The sequence below is a fragment of the Montipora foliosa genome, chromosome 7 (assembly GCF_036669935.1).
Source record: "Montipora foliosa isolate CH-2021 chromosome 7, ASM3666993v2, whole genome shotgun sequence".
NCBI classification, from domain to species: Eukaryota; Metazoa; Cnidaria; class Anthozoa; order Scleractinia; family Acroporidae; genus Montipora; species Montipora foliosa.
Genome location: NC_090875.1, coordinates 17,414,318 through 17,430,976, shown reverse-complemented (window position 1 = coordinate 17,430,976; position 16,659 = coordinate 17,414,318). Strand labels below are relative to the sequence as shown.

Sequence of the window (16,659 nt, the reverse complement as noted above, 5' to 3'; positions counted from 1 at the left end):
ATCAGCGCGGCATAGCCTACATACGGTTTGGCATTAGTGACTATTGGAGGGTAATGTGAAGTGCTATTTTCTACCCACGTAAACCAGCAGCAGGACTGGTACACTCATGGTAACTTGATGATAAGCCAAAAAGCAATCCTCAGCCCTTGTCACCACATACACTAAATGGACAGGCTTTAAAATAAATTCTCAATGTTTATAAACAGAGTTAATTGAACAGAGTGTAATGTGAAGTGCTAGATTTCTATCCCATAAGAACCATGCGAGCGTTAGCCCTACTGGTGGAAATGGGCCCACACAAGGACAGAGAAAAACTCTGACCAGGGTGGGAATTGAACCCACGACCTTCGGGTTAGATCTCCGCCGCTCTTCCGACTGAGTTACTAGGTCAGACGGGAACAGTTCGTTGGGTATTTAAGATGTCAATTTCACGGCAATGAATATGTCCAAGTACAAGGAAGGGTTACGTTGTTACAAACCGTGTATCACTGTTCAGAGTTTTTCTCTGTTCTTGTGTGGGTCCTTGTGTGGGCCCAATTCCATTAGTAGGGCTCACGTGGTTTACATGGGTAGAAATAGCACTTCACATTAACCTCTAGTAGTTAATTATGTTGAAATATTAGTGTTACACGCCCAAAGTTTGTAAAAGCGTAACCCTTCCTCCTGTGTTGGCCGTGAAGTGCTATTTTCTATCCATGTAATGTCGCTTGTTGAAATATAGGTGCTACACGGCCAACGTTTGCAAAAACTTAACCCTTTCTTGTACTGCGACTGTTGGTTCCACCCGCTTCCGTATCCGCCACCCATCTTTAACCAACTTAGCCAAACAACAGGAAAGCACGTTTAGTTATCCACTCTGCTCCTATATGGAGGATTTTCTCAGGGTACTCCGTTCTCATAATACATACTTGGAAATTATCCTGGAAGAAATTCCGAAAAGTATTGCGCAAACATGCTTAGAAGATTTGAATTTCGTTGTTTCTAACTGCAATTGTTGGTTTTCACTCACGTGATCCAACAGCCATGTTTTTCAATGAAAAAAAAAGAAAACGTTTGCATAATAATAGCGTTAAATTCCCGGAGGATTTGGTTGGGACTCCAACATGGCCGCCGTTTCTTTGTTTAGGGGCTCCAACATGGCGACGTCGTGTGAAAAAACGTCGTGTGAAAACCGAGAATTGATACTTATGACCTGGAAACGGAATAACTCTATTTATTATATGACTACAATCTTGGACAAAATAAAATGAAAAATTAGTGCTCCCCTCCCTTCAATATCAATGATGAATCCACGCGCAAGTTGAAGGCCGCCATTTTTTCATCATTGAAATTTGGGGGAGGGGTGGTCTTCATTTTCCAGTTGAAATGTCCAAGATTGTAGCTCCGTGAGCGGGCAAGATGAGTGAACCTAATCCCACTCTTTGATTGGCTACCCGATCGGGCAAGATGGAGTTGTCCTTTTTTGACCAAACTTGCTCGGTTAAGGTGGCTGGATATTGGCCTCGTTTTTTTTTTTTTGCATGTTATGGACCGAGACGAAATAAACACGCAAAAAAAGAACTTGGCCAATATCCACACATCTTGACCTCACGTATTTCCGTTTGCCGCTTTCTCTCTTTTGGCGGACGAGACAACCGGAAATACGTCTGTGTTCGCAGGCTAGTCCACTTTCGAATCTCATGAGAGTACCAGCCTTTCGGCCTGTTGTGTTAAGGAATGTCTTTATTTAAAGAGGGTAATATAAAATAGTCATAAAACCACCAGAAACCAAGGTCTTTGTCAGGACTTTGCCATCATGTCCGCGGGATTTTTAAAAATTCCGCCCACTGATGAGACCACAAACACTTGTCAGCGGTTAGCCGTATGGGAAAAGACTGGCCATTCTTGTAAACACTCGCGGGAGATTGAAGCTCTCCGTCTTTACCATTCGAAATATCACCGATTTATCTCAGATTTGATAATTTCCAGCTCATTGATACTTGGACTCTTGCTAGAATTTGACCTGAATGCTTTCATGTTCTCTTTGTCGAAGATAAGGGAATAACTCGTCGACAGACTTCTAGTTTTTAATTATCTGTTTAATTGACTTTAAACTCAGTGGAAGCTGCTTACATCGTTTGTCATCTGCTCTCTAATTCTCCTCGGAATTTCGTGTAAAAAACTCAAGGACGATCCCAAGAAGCGTGCCAAGTTAATGACCAGAGTGAGAAACCATTTAATCACCACCTGCACGTCTGAAAACAAGTCTATTTCAACGCAGGTAAGCTTATTATATATGTTACGTTTGGTGATGGAAATTATGTGGGTTTTCGTGACCGTGTGGTTTCGGAAACCTTTCGGATGTTAGTTTGCTTGCAACATCAATATTTTCCTTAAAACCCACGGTTTAAAAGTTGCATGGCTACGTTAATTTGTGTTTTTACCACCATATTAAGCGCGAATATAAACGTTAAAATATACGACTGCATAAAACCTGTCACGTGTGTGGTTTAATTTTCCAACTTACAGCTCGACACCCCGCTTAAAATTTTACGATTTCTTGGGATTTATATAACGATCTTAAGAGGTTAGGCTTTTAACCAAGCAATGTATGTTACTCAGATTTGATGAAATAATTTTTGCATATATTAAGTCTTGTTCTCAACAGAGTATTGTTTTATGACATTTGAGCTTAAATCACATTAATTTTTAACCGTCTCTTAAATATTGTTTCACTTTTCATGCTCAAATACATTTAATTCTTTTGTTGTGAATGGAAATTACTTCGTTTCCTTCCCTTTTCGTGCTCGGTTTTTATATTTAGAATTGTCGCATTTTTAATCAAGTACCAGATTACGACGTAGCTTGTTTCTAATACAGAGGTCAAAAAATTTTGTTGTTTGTACAAACAATCCATCTGTCACGTTACAAAAAGATTTGTTGATTGAATGGGACATATCACTCGATAACGATTGTTTAGGAAGATTATTAAAGGTGCGGCCAAGAGTTTCTTCGACCCAAAATTCTTAGATTGACTAACGTTGTATCACTGCCAGATACGGGGAAAGGGCAACCCTTGAAGTTTTTATTTTGCGTCGACAAATTGTAACATTCCAACATTTCGCAAACTTCATTTTTATACTCTAAAGAATGTACGTTGGACAGTTTTAATCACCAAAGAGGCCCGCTATATGCCAGAAATCAACTTATTGAATTTCGTAAACTGGTGAGTTTCCTGTTTTACGAAATTGTTGGTTAATTTTTGCATGTCTTCATTTAAGAATTCTGTGGGCTTGAATGAAATTCTGTTGTTTAATTGGCAATAAATGTTGATCCTCGGACACATTTTTAAAAGTTTTTAGGAATTTTTGGTTCGAGATTATTCGTGCAGCGATTTGCTTCACTGGTCCGGAAGCCAACTAATTGCGCGTAATAAATTTCAGTGGGTCGGAATCACTCTCGTATTTTTTGTTGTATCTAATCACATAAATTTGTTCTAGCACGCTTTGTTCTTTCGATGGCAAACGTTCACCCTTGTTGTCTGAGAAGAATCTGCTGAAACATATTCATTCAATCGACTTCGATTTACTGATTGATATTTTATTTTATATTTTTTTTAAGTGCTGCTATCGACTGTTTACAAGTATGAATTTTGTCTTGTTATGCAAATCATATCTCCGTGTGATTTAAAATGAGTTGTTTATTTTTAATTGTACAGTTTGAACAAAGAGGTGACTCCAATAAAGCGAGACTGCTCATATTGCATCCGTGCGTTAACAAACAGAGATTATAGAAAAGCCGATTTTCTTTTCTGTTTATTGCAGTCTTTGAGCTGGGCTTTAATAGTTTTCCTTTTTTGGGTTTTGGAAAGGTTATTTTCCTCAAAATGTTTTGCAGTTTCGCTAAATTTGGATCTGTTAAAACTTTTGGCCATGTTTTATGCAAAATGACATTTAAACATTCCTAAGTTGCAATTTAAATTACTGTCTTTTTTTTGCTTTCGTCCTGTAAAACGTGTACTCATATAAGGAGACGTGTTGCATTTCACCCACTGATTTTTACTTCCTCTTTTTTGGCGATTAAAAGTTCATTGAATTCATATGACTGTTGTTGAAAAATGTGTATTTTCTTTCAGACAAAAGGACTTTTATGATCTTGCAATCCAAGTTAGCCAGCTAGGTATGTAATAAGTAATTTTGTCTCTTACTTGAAGCATGATTCTAGCACCTTGATTTCCAAAGTGCTCAAAGCCTCAAGAGGTTAAATGTTAATTTAGATCAATCTTGAGAATGAAGCTCATTTCACTTGTAGAAATTGTAATTTTATTTTGTTTTATTATTATTATTGTTATTGTTATAATAATAATAAGAATAATAATAATAATTATTATTATTATTATTATTATTAGTAGTAGTAGTAGTAGTAGTATATACTAAAACAGTGGATAGCGTTGAATGCGGCTGCTGATTGGCTCGTCAAACTCCGAATATCCTGTGCTATTTACCTCCGAGCAACTCGGGAAAAAATGGCGTCCCGATTTGCATCGGTCACAAGTGAAGAAAACATCCAAATTAATTTTTTGTGCTGTATATTATCTCACTGTTTTAGTATATACTAAAACAACTATTCACCTCAGTGTTGGTGGCTAGCGTTGGATATTTACCTCGCCGCTTCGCGGCTACCACTGCTAGCCACCTCCACTTTGGTGAATAGTTGTTAATTATTATTATTTCCATTCTTTATAGACTCAGGCAGGATATTCGGGCTGGGCCTGGTTTATAGTCCTTGGGAGCGGGTGACAACAAGTCACCACCAGTCCCAGGTCTCTCTTTTCTTTCTTCTTACAAGGACGATACTTTCCTTAGTATCTTTGCTGTCACCAGCAATGCTGTTTTCAGGATCACTTTCAACCTCAAATTCATGCTTCGCTTCATGTACTCCTTAAAGTTGACTGACACAGCTCCAAGGGCCCCAATGACAACAGGCACTACAATGACTTTTCGCTTGTACCAGACTTTTGCAATTTCATGTTTCAATACTTGGTATTATTATTATTATTATAATGATAATAATAATAATTATTATTTATTATTATTTCTTCTTGAAGGAGAGATGTAATTAATACTAGTATTTTTCTATTTTTCTTAGAATGAATGAATGAATGAATTAATTAATTAATTACAATTTTGATCCATTGCAACTGATTTTCTTTATAAAAGTTTGGAATGTTAGGTTTTTCAAAGTGAAAGATTGCATTTTTTTATTTATTTGAGTGGGAAAAATCTTAAAACCTTTCGCTTTTATTCTTTTAACCAGCTATAATTAAGGGTTAGCATTTTTTAAGGTGAAGACATTATTCTGCTATTCCTATCTGTTTTGTTTGCAACTTCAAAATTGTTTTCTTATTTGAAGAAAATTTTCCTAATTATGACAAATAAAATATATACCAGTCTAAATGCTGTGCTCTGCGGTGCTTTTCAACACTTTGATATCCTATTATAGATTGGAAAAAAATCTGGTTTGAAGTTGGCATAGTTTTACGGTTATAAGATGGTGTTTATTTTTCAATTTGGACTCCTAGCCTTTAAAACTAATTTGTTATGTCTTTTATTTCAAATCAAGGAAATATTTTAGATTGCTACAGTGTGCAAATTGTATTGTGTTGGGTTAAATAACTGGTTTCCTTCACCTCCTTAGCATTAATTCGTCAGTGAACTTTAAATTCAGTACTTTATTTTCAGCTTAATAGTGTTTATGCATGACTGGAAAATTAATCAAACATTTTTTTTATAGCTCCAAGGTCTCACTTTCGAAGTAGTATTTTCAAAAATAATATTTTGACATATTTTTTGAAACATCACAGTGACTGTGCTTTATGTGTCCAGCATGCAGTTTTCATTTTACTTGGTTGATTTTGAAGAAAATTTAAAGTACCGGTAATATCTAATGCTTCCCTTGCTGTGACAAACAAATTTTTTATTAAGTATAACAGTGTTGTTAGAAGGGTAGAATACACTTTGAAATTTTGAATGCAGCTCCAAATACAATTTATTAAGGTGCTTTTGATATCCAGAAGATCAAAGAATATTTTTCAAGTGTGAATAAAAGAAAATGGCCTCATGAAATGTAATGGGTCAGATTGTTTTTGGAAGAGGAGGTGGGAAGGCTAATTAACTAGTTGTCTTAAATTATCCAGCTGTGTTGTAAAGCAGGATCCCTTTGTTGCTTTGATTATAAACACTGTGAGTTATCTTTGATCAGACAAAACATTGTGAAGTCATGCAATCCTTTTTTGCCCTTTTGAAGATTGAAGTGATTAAATTACCCATCAACATTGATCTAGATTTGTCAGCTTGTGGGATAAAGTGAACAGTTGGCTTAAGAACCAAAGGAGTGACTTGTCAGAAGATTATGTTAATGTAATAATCATCTAATACAAGAGCTTTAGCAGACTTCTCATAAGGTAATAAGTGATTCAGGCTAGAAACTGTGTGTCTGTGGAGCACATTATTAACGTTTTTTTGAACACATACTCATTTGTTTTGGCAAAGGTCATGGGAACTTTTAAGGTGAGCCTCAAGTCTGGAGTTATGTTTAGAGGTTTACATTTTGCAGAGCAAACATGCCTGTGATGAAGTGAAGCTTGTGTTTGAAGTAACGTCAAGAATTAACTTTGAACATTTTTTGCACTCACAGTCATTATTGCTAATGAAATTCGTTAACAGCTCTTGGAATTTTTTTCTACAGTTTTCTTGATTGTTAGTTTGATGTAACAAAAGTTGGAAATGAATCCAGTCCTTCTTCTGTTCACTGTATCTGCTCTCCTTCGTTTTGTAGGAAGCCCAAGTAAATCAAGGATAGGTGTTCATATCATGGCATTTTCATCACTGTTAGAAAATTCTTTAAAGTTCTGAATATAAACTCTCTACAAGGACCAGAGGAAGACGAGAGGAATTGTCACACAATAACTCTTGCATGCATGAATGACTGAAGTTCCCGGTGCATAATTTTTCGGCGTTTACTGGTGATTCTGGTTAACTGTTTTCGGAAATTCAGCTTAACGGTGCAATCATGTCTGCAGTATCAGATGACAGAGCTGCTAGGATTGAAGCAAGAAAGAAAAGGAGAGAACAAAGACAGCTTAGCTTTGATACAGAAGAGGAAACAAAATCCGTCAATGGAGTGGACGATGTGGCCGATGGAACGCGTTCACGTTCTTCAACCACTGACAGTGAGATTGAGGCTACAAGGGCTTTGACTCGTGAAGAGAAACGCCAGGAAAGAAGGGAGAAGAAGAGGCAACGAGAAATGGGAGAGAAGGCAAAAGAAACTGGTGGATCGTCAGCGGCAGTGGTAACGGACTTTAGCAAAAGAGAAATTCGCGAACGCCGACCAAGTGACTCAGAAGTTGTGTCTGGAGACAGTGAGAGTGTCAATGATGCAGATAAGGAAAATGACCAGGTATATGCTTCTCCAGGAAAGAAGAAACTGGGCTATGGGGCATATGCCTCAGCCCTGCGCAGAGATTCACATGGTGGTGATGTTGACAAGAGGAAGGAGCGGTATGCAGCAGCCGTCGAGGGATATCACTTTGAGGAGGATAGCGATGATACTGATGTGCAAGCCTCGGATGATCCTACAGCTCAGCAGCCAGAGGTCATGTCCACTTCACCTGTTCGGAGGATCAAGCACGATTACTTGTCTTCGGCCTCTGGGGAGGGAAGAGGGGAGCAGCACTCCGAGGAACAACCAACCCCTCATCACCTCGAGGCACAGTGGCCACCCCCATCATCCTCCGAGAATGCAGGACCACGAAAGGGCGTGGTGAAGATGTTCGAGGAAGGTGATTCTTCAGGGGAAGGAGTTGATGCTGCTCACGTTGATTCAGTTAAGTCACTGAAGGAACAGTGGCAGCGAAAGGAACAACCGAAACAATTGGGTGTGAACAAACCCATCATGCCCATGAAGAAGGATGGTGAGTGGATAACACATTTTCGGCCCGTGATTGATGAAGGTGAAACGCCAAAAGAGCCTCAGTGGTTACAAATGGTGCGTCAGCGAAGGTGGAAATCAACTGTTGCAGCACGCTTTCCCCAGGATAATCAAGAGAAAGAAGTCTTCGAAAATCGTTCCACTACTCCACGTAAATTCAAGAAGCCCAATCCCTACAGTCTCATGCGCTCCAAATCGGACCTTGATGACGAATTCGAGATAGCCTTGAGACGAAGGCGACGGAGGACAGATGAGGGAGACTCATCTGATCCCAGCAAGCGTTCGTGGACCTCAATGACTGACTCTGAGCAGTCGTCTGTGGCTGTATTGGGCAAAGTTCCCATTCAGGGACCTTTGAAAGAGTATAAGAAAAATCTTGAGTTGGAAAGGGCGCGGTCAACTATGTTGAAGTGGACATTCTCTACTGACATGATGGATGATCCATTGCGGTTTGATCTTCCGAAGCCAATTGATTTGACAACCCAGGAGGATTACGAGAAAGAACAAGAGTGGAAGTACATGCAATCTCGTCGTCGATTCATGAGTAGTGAGTCAATTGAGGGAATGGGAAGTCCATCCATACGTTCATCGTCATCTTCCTTGAGTGATGCTGAGCAATCCAAGTCTCCCGTATCAAGCACTGGAGGACCTCAAGGAGAGCATAAAGCGTCCACTGGTTCCGACGAGTCACATCCAAGCCCACAAGACGAGAACGTGACAGTTGATTCTGGAAGCACCAATTATAATGATGACTTTCTCTTCAGTCAAGGTGTGTCGGACATCAAGAAGAACTTGATTAGTGCAACTCAGGAGACACCAGTTAAACCCGCCATAGCTGAGGATAACTTGGAATACATACCGAAACTGTCCGACATCAAGAAGAAGATAGAAGAGAAAGAAGGGGAGCCAGTTCCAAAGTCGACTCCAGTTGGTGAAGAAATTGAAGTGATTCCTAAAATGAAAGACATCAAGAGTAAGTTCCTGACGCCCAAGCAAGCCCAAGCCTCGAAACGTGTGGAATTCGAAGATGATGAACAGTTTGAAAGACTTGACAGCATCAGGAGTAGATTCCTCAACCAAGCTAAAGAGACCGATGAGAAAGTTCTGACCAAACCGAAGCTAAAGAAAAAGCTTAGCACGAGTGACGATGTGAAAGCACTTATGGCAAGCCGCCGACTAATGTCCGATGAATACGTTAGTGAGAGTCCTAGCTCGAGCTCCGCAGACCCGAGCACTGCTCAAGAAATTAAAAGCTTAGCGTCCGACATTGCCAAGACATTCGGATCTGGGGAAGATGTAGCTCAAACAGAAAGCAAGAAAAGCAAGAAGAAGAAGAAGAAGAAAGATGAAGAAGATCGTCAACCAACCGAGAATGGTTCGGTAGCCTTAGAAAGTGAACCCCTACAAGTGGGTCCTTGTGGGAAACCCGAAGGATGTGGAACCGACGATGAACTTGACAAACGTATGAGTAAGGAGTTTGACATTTTGCCCACGTTGGGAGATGATTTAAATGAAGAGCCAATGTCGTTCGTTTCTACTAAACCATTGGAGTTTGTTGAGAGTGATGTCCAACACGATTCCGTCACTGACGAAGACCCAGAGGACGAAGAAAGGCGAGCCCTGACGAAGCAAGAATCTATTGACACGGTGGAAACTTCAGCCAAGGAGACCGACACGGAAAGTGAGGTGGAGAGCACGGAGAAGATGCAAATGAAAGATGGCGTCGCTAATGAAAGTGACGATGACGATGGTTTCTTGAGCTCAGGGAGTGAAGACGGTGGAGACCGTGAGGGAAAGAAGGAAGAAGAAACAGATGGCAATGTAATCTCTGTTTCCGCAGTCGAAAGACCTAAATCAGTCGTAGTGGAGGACCCCAAGAAGAAGAAGCTCATCCTTGACGACGACAGACCCAGGTCGTTTGCGTTTGGTGAAGGGGACCCTGGAAATGATCCTTGCATCACATCCAAGTAAGTAGACTACTTGTCTAGTGGTATTGAGTCAATTACCGTCCTTTCATCATCATCAGTATCATCATCTTTAACTAATTATCACTTTCCCACCATTTTTCTTTTTATCATTGTCGCAACCGTATCACCTCACGATTATTCAAGATGGCGGCGCCAGGGAAAATTTGACAACAAAAAGAAGCGATTCTGAAATTCATTTGTTTCTGATACAAAGGTGTTTTTTGATAAATTAATAAAAAACGTTCATTGTAAACACTATTTCCTTTGGTTTTATTTCGTGGAAGGAACCGCAAAAATTTAGTGCCTTACCGTAATGATATCCCGATCTTGTTCGCTAAATATTCCAATTTTGTGTATTGTCATCTTCAAAGAGCAGGTCTAAACTAGCATCCTTAAAAAGATCATCTAAAATATTGATTCTTTCGTTTTTTTTTTAGCTTAAAGGCCTTTTCAGACCAGAGAAGAAAAATTAAACCAACTAGACGTCACGCAGCAAGCAGCAATCCTGTTCGTCAAAGGCAGAAAAGAGAGGATTTGAGAACAGAAACTGATGTGAGTTACATAATGTTATTTGCCGGCCTTGGTCGGCCATTATAGTTAAACAACTTACGAACTAGGAACTGGAAGGTCATTGGACTTGCACTTGCTAGGATCACTCGGGACTTTCTAGGCCCCGAATGCTGTTGTCACTCAATCATAAAATCATCATTCCCACCAGGGCCAAAATGTGGGCGATGTGAGAAGCTAGGGCGCTGACTGCTGCCCCACATGCAGGTAGCTGTCAATACCACCGTCTGTAAACAAAATTTCTTTTCTTTTAATTTTTTGCATAACTTCCTTGTTCGCTGTGTTGATTTAACGGTACACGAAGCTGTTTTTAATGTAAGAAGACATGAAATCATGATCTTGTTAGAAGCGAGAGAAGTTTCTATAATTAAACGCTTTTGAGCCCTGATCATTTTCATGTCAATTCATTGGCTAAGAGCATACCTATCTTGTATTTTTGGACCACTTACAAGCGAAAACTGGTTGTTCAAAAGGTAAGAAACGACTCACGAGTGTTAAAATAAGTTTGTTCCGTTTGCACAATCATATATCCGCTCACATTAACAAAGATTTCTTTTAACGTTAACAACTTATGGGGGATAGCGGAATTTCGAAAACTCAGTATGGACATTTTTGTGCTATACGTGTGTGCCATTTGCTTTGCAATCGACATTTCCGGGATCTTTGGTAAAATGGTTAAACAAACCTATAACCACCTTAGTTTTGTCAGTTTTGTGCTTTCTTACTAAAAGCGATTGAGTTTGAATATGTCTCATTCAATTTGAATGAGGTATATCATTCCACGTCTTCAAGGACGTTGTGGAAGTTTGATTAGCAGTGCTGTTTCCTGTCAACCCATGGCGAAATTGTACCAAATAAGGTTTCGCTTTTTGGAACAACAGCTGCTTTGCAGTTCATACAATCCGGTTTGTTTCTTTGCTTTTTCGCTTGTTCAATTATTGTCAGCTTACATGACTTAACTGTTATTGGCTTGAAGTGCCGGTCGCTTTTTAATGTAAACGAGGTAAACTGCTAACAGTAGTTGTTCGAGGGCTACGAAACTTTATCCCGTGGACAAGTCACGACTCAGAGCGGAAACTCCAAGTTAAAGGTTGGCCAATGTTTTCGATGGTGCCTTTACTAAAATGTGCTTAGATAGTGCATATTCACGGTGACGCGAGCAAATGCTGAAATCTTTGTACAAGGAAATCCACAGGATAAAGTTATCCGTCCTCCTGGTCGATTCGAATGCCTGTGTGTGTGGTCCCCAGTTTTATCAATATCATTAGTATTATTATTACTCGCCGTTGAAGTTGTTGTTGGCTTGTGTCGGCTTTTAAAATCAGAGCAGCGTAGTTTATGTTAAGAATGTTGCGTTCCAAACTAAAATGTCATTAGTAAATTGGAATATGTAATTACTGGATAGGGGTTAATTGAGGGGGAGGGGGGGGGGGGGGGGGTAAATGATCCGCTGACTTTAATACAGGGTCTGAAATTAACTTTTTTTTATGGGCGCCAACTGGCGACTAGATAAAAATATTTAGTCGCCAGATGGCAAACTGTGGTCGCCAAAAATTTTCGCCTGAAAAGGCACGTTTTTGAACTTTTTTATGGATACTAGAAAGCAACGACCGCGCGGTCTTGCCTATGTGTCACGCATTATTTTTCGCTTTCGGAAGCGGACATTTTGGAGAGAAAATGTATGCGACCTCGAATATAATAAAGAAACCCATCTGCCCCTTTAGTTTGTTGAAAATTTCAGTCACGGAAACACCAGTCACGTTCTGTCGCGCACAAGCCGCCATGTTGTTACCGTGCTACATTCCTCGCACCAGTCCCTTGAGTATCTTTACTGAGTAGTTGTTTTTTCGCCCGCTATACGTATTTTGTGCGAAACCGTAAAAAAAACGTGGCGGCTTGCGAAGTTATGGAAGTAGTCAACGGGAAAACTCCTTTCATTTTTATTTCAAAAACATAGTAAGGATAAAAAGGAAGACACCTGTTGGCAAACGGCTCTGAACTTAATAGTAGCGCGGGCAATTCTGAAATTGTGGTCGCCAGTACTCAATTTTTAGTCGCATTGGCGACGAGGAAGGCGCAATTTCGAACCCTGCAATAAAAAGAAGAGCCATTATTTCTCCCATTTTCTGAGTATGGTAGTGAATCCAGACTATTTGTTTCGTGTGAAACGAATTTAAATTTTAAAAAAAATGTTTTTTAGATTCTGATGATCCGTGAAAGTGATAAAAAACCCTCTCTTGCTGGAAAGAAAAGTAAGTAATTCAATAAGATGTAGGACTAGCTTTTTTCCGACTTGAAAAGCTCCAGTTTGTTGCCTTTCGTTTCTCTGCTGGGTAGCTGGGGTCGACGTCAATAGGTTATTCTTAGACAATCCCAGGAACTAGCAACTGGATCAGCACATTGTTGAATCGTTTTGTCACACGTTTTTGCGTGACGACACTCCGAAATTCTTTAAAGTTGGAGTGGTCTCGTTGTAAAGGAAATAACGAAAGATGGTTTAATATCAAAACATCAGCCAAAATCCTTTTTTTTAACTTGCTATCCGCAACAATAGAAGACAGGAAATAGTTTCATTGCAGTAACAGTTTTAAGCAAACAATTATGTTTTGGGTCTTTTGTTCTTTAAAGGAGCTATGTCACGGGATTCTTTATGTTTGGCGGTTAAAACTGCACAAAAATCTTAAATATGACCATTACTCATACCTTACTAATTTCTTGAAATTTAGGAGAAATGTTTCTCTAAATGGCCTTTTTGCAGAAGAGTCATCCATCAATAAGTTTTGACCTTGTGCGAAACATTGAAAGCGATGTCAACTTTATTTTCAAATTGGCGATGAGCCAATGCTACTAAGGCAAAATTTGAAGATAAAGATTGCCTTTTATAACCTTAAATTAATTGTTGTTGTTGTTGTTGTTGTTGTTTTTTCATAAAAAGATAAAGGCTTTGCCGATGAAGCCATCGCCGGTCTGTCCAGTACAGAGGACCTGGCTGCAGCAAGCACAGCCTTGAGAAAGACGGAAAAGGATTCCTCAGGAGTGAGCAAGGAAATCAAAGAATTCGGGGGATTTCTCCCTGTCATGTTGCTGCAAATTAAAGGTTTTTATTCAGAAATATTTTCTTCATTCCCGTTATCGTAGATATCTGGAAAATAATATAAACAGTCCCGATTTGTCTCGGACCGTCCTAGACGGTCGGTGGTATCTGCGATTTTCAGTTTTCAGTAGTCGGGGAAATTTTGGGCAAGTTGGAAACGTCAAAAATCCTACATCGCCTGAGATTTTCACGACATATGAAAACTTGGCCATATTAATTTCCTGAAACGATTGCAATCACGGGAGGCCATTTTGTTTTGTTTTGGCTTTTCTTCTCAGAGTTTTATATTACTTTGCTAATCACATCCCAGTTAACTAATCATTACGCGCGAAAAGCTCCATTCATTTTTTGTGTATAAACGCGTTGATGATATTCGATCATAACTGGTGCTCAAACGTGATCGAGAGTTTCAACTGAGATTGAGTATGATTCACCAATTGACGTTACAGTGGTATAGCAAAACCTCAACCTGCAGAGAATTCGAATGCGGAGAATAGCCCATTTCCGAGTTGCTGCATGCCTCAGTTTCAAAGCGAGTCCTGGTGCACAACCATTCAAATGGAAATGAGTTGCGTGTTCTTATGCAAATCAAACTCATTTTCCTTACAATAGTTGAGCACCAAGACTCACTTCGAAACCGAGACAAACAGCAACTCGGAAATGGCCAATTGGGTGTGATAAGCTCCACACCACCGAGCCTCTAACTTGAGTCACTTGTGGGTAGTTTAAAGGCGTTTTTTGGTATTTTAGGATCAAGACACATTCAAACAAGACTCGTGGAACCTTCGGCCAAGTCCCTCAATTCTGGGGATGTGTTTATCTTGGTAACGCCCAAGGACGTTCATTTGTGGAATGGGAAAGATGCCAGCATCATGAAGAAAGCTAAGGTTACCCATTGCTATTTTTATTCTGTGTAGTAGCGTATAGCTGTGTACTTGTGTAGTTGATTTACCCTCCGAAACCACCTTCACCTCCGGGCTCGATTGTCGAACGTTTTTTTTTTTTGCAAAAAGGTACGGAAAGTCAGTGGAAATTGATGCTAGTCATTTTTTCACTGAGGAGTGAGCTTGTGAGATGGATGGGTCTCCATCATATGCATTCTGACTTCTGATGGAGGTTACACCAATGCCTTTCACATATTGGCGTTTGGTCCAAATGACTGCTATTTTTTCGCACCTTTTGCTTTTGCATCACCTTGAAAGCGAAATGTAGTGGCGAAAAGGGTAAAAATTGTTCGCAACGAAATAAAGTTGAGTTTTCGTCCTTTCACCTGTGGAGAGGCCCCCTTTGATGAATAAAATAGTCTGAATTTGGCCAGAAAAAAAAATCTACAAGTATCACTCTTAGTAGAGAAGGGGTTGACATTTTCAAAAAAGAAGACAAATATATCATTTTATTAAAGTATATCGCAAGCAATTCTCAGGCAAATTGGAGCACTTTAATTGGTTGGTTTTAGGTCGGGATTTTACAGTACGGATCATTACCATGGAAACGGCCCTTTTCCGTATTTGTTCCCTCTTCCGAGAAATTATCGATCCGTCGTATTTGCACGGACCGAGCGCAGCGAGGTCCGTACTGCCACGAGTTCGGGCCAATATTCCTTAGTACGGCCCTGGCGCTTGGTTAGCTAGAGGTTGATAAAATGTTACGGCTTGGAACGTCCACCGTTTGAGGATACAGACATATATAATTAAACCCTTTATACGACCGGCAAAGATGTGGGTCTTTTTAGGAAAGAGGTTCTGGTCTTAAAAATCTTATGTTAAGAGCTTTCTTACGTTTTCTCGCCTTTCAATGTTTTGCTCCACAGGGGATGGAAGTCTCCACTCTTGTTGTGAAGCAGAAAGATTTGGGTTGCAATGCTTCTAAAGTTCACATCATTGATCAAAACAAGGAAATCAATGATTCACAAACAAAACTTTTCTGGAAGGCGTTAGGAGGCAAAGCTGACGTAGCTGGTATGTTAGGTTTTTTTTTCGTAGCGGATAATACCTGAGAACTTAAGAAGGAGGACGACGAAATATAACTTCGCTTTAGTCAAGTCCTTTCGGAATTTTTCGTAGTCGTTCGGCATGGAAAGTGACTACCAACTTTCCGGAGACGTTCGACTCAAACATCTACACTGTTCGTACTAAATTGCGCCTAATAGACCTTTTTAGCTTGTACATGTTGTTTTTCCAGTTCATACCATCTGATGTTACTCTAGAGAACAGTTTGTTTCAAATGTCGTCTAATGCACATTGCATATATTATATATGATATACGCATACGTATGCAAAAAAAAAAAAAAAAGAAAAATTCCCTTGGGAACATTACGTGGTCTGAAATGGAAAACAAAACGTACAAGTTGGCGTCTGCTGAGATCGAGGTCTTCTAAACCGGAAATCTGGGCTTATTGGCTCGTTTAAGGCTCATCCATCATTCGGTACTCCATATTCTTAATAAACCCATATTACTCAAGATTTTGCCTGTCTAACCTCTCATTCAGTGACTGCGTCCACACTAGGGTACTTGACCGGGTTATATCCATTCAGTTAATTGAAATGAACCGGTTTAAAACAGTTATGAATGCGGCCGCGTCTCTTCGGTGTTAACCAGCTTTTAACCGGGTTATGCAAATTAACGCAAAAACAGTACACTTTCTTAACCGGGTTAGGTATTTTTAAACCGCCTCACTGGGTAGTTTAAGACGGGTTAACCGGGTTAAGTTTAGGGAATTTTTTAACCGAGTAATTTAAAATTGAACCTAGTTAAGTTGCTAAGTGCAGTCGCAGCCAGTGTGAGGCTAGACAAAGGCAAAGACAAAGGAGAGTTGGTCCAATACAGCGAGATAACTGGATTCGCGTTACTTGGTGTAGGCCTTTAGCCATATTCTATTGAAATTTGCCGACTCGATTAACTTTAAGCGAGTTTGGAACTGTTTTCACGGCTTTTTCGGTTGTCTCTCGCTGAGCGACCTGAAAAACCTCTCGTGAAAACACGACCTCTGACCTGTATGCAAATTATGCAGCTGTATTGAGGATGTGTGGTTTCCTTTAGACATCAGATATGTCTAGAAAT

The 16,659-nt window shown here is 39.7% G+C and overlaps 1 protein-coding gene across 5 annotated transcripts in view; it reads left to right on the top strand.

The window, feature by feature from the left end:
* The first annotated feature begins 1,810 nt into the window (after positions 1-1,810).
* Positions 1,811-16,659, top strand: part of LOC138010941 (uncharacterized) — a 42,707-nt gene continuing 27,858 nt past the window's right edge. The window contains exons 1-8 of one of the 5 annotated variants that reach the window (XM_068857945.1): positions 1,811-2,260; positions 4,115-4,158; positions 6,817-9,938; positions 10,376-10,490; positions 12,706-12,757; positions 13,441-13,602; positions 14,350-14,486; positions 15,410-15,557. In XM_068857945.1, the coding sequence (XP_068714046.1) occupies positions 7,051-9,938; positions 10,376-10,490; positions 12,706-12,757; positions 13,441-13,602; positions 14,350-14,486; positions 15,410-15,557 (3,502 nt within the window). In that variant the 5' untranslated portion in view covers positions 1,811-2,260; positions 4,115-4,158; positions 6,817-7,050. Of the gene's footprint in view, positions 2,261-3,013; positions 3,206-4,114; positions 4,159-6,320; positions 6,443-6,816; positions 9,939-10,375; positions 10,491-12,705; positions 12,758-13,440; positions 13,603-14,349; positions 14,487-15,409; positions 15,558-16,659 lie in introns of those variants that run through there. The other 4 variants (XM_068857946.1, XM_068857948.1, XM_068857950.1 and 1 more) reach the window with 4 other exon arrangements.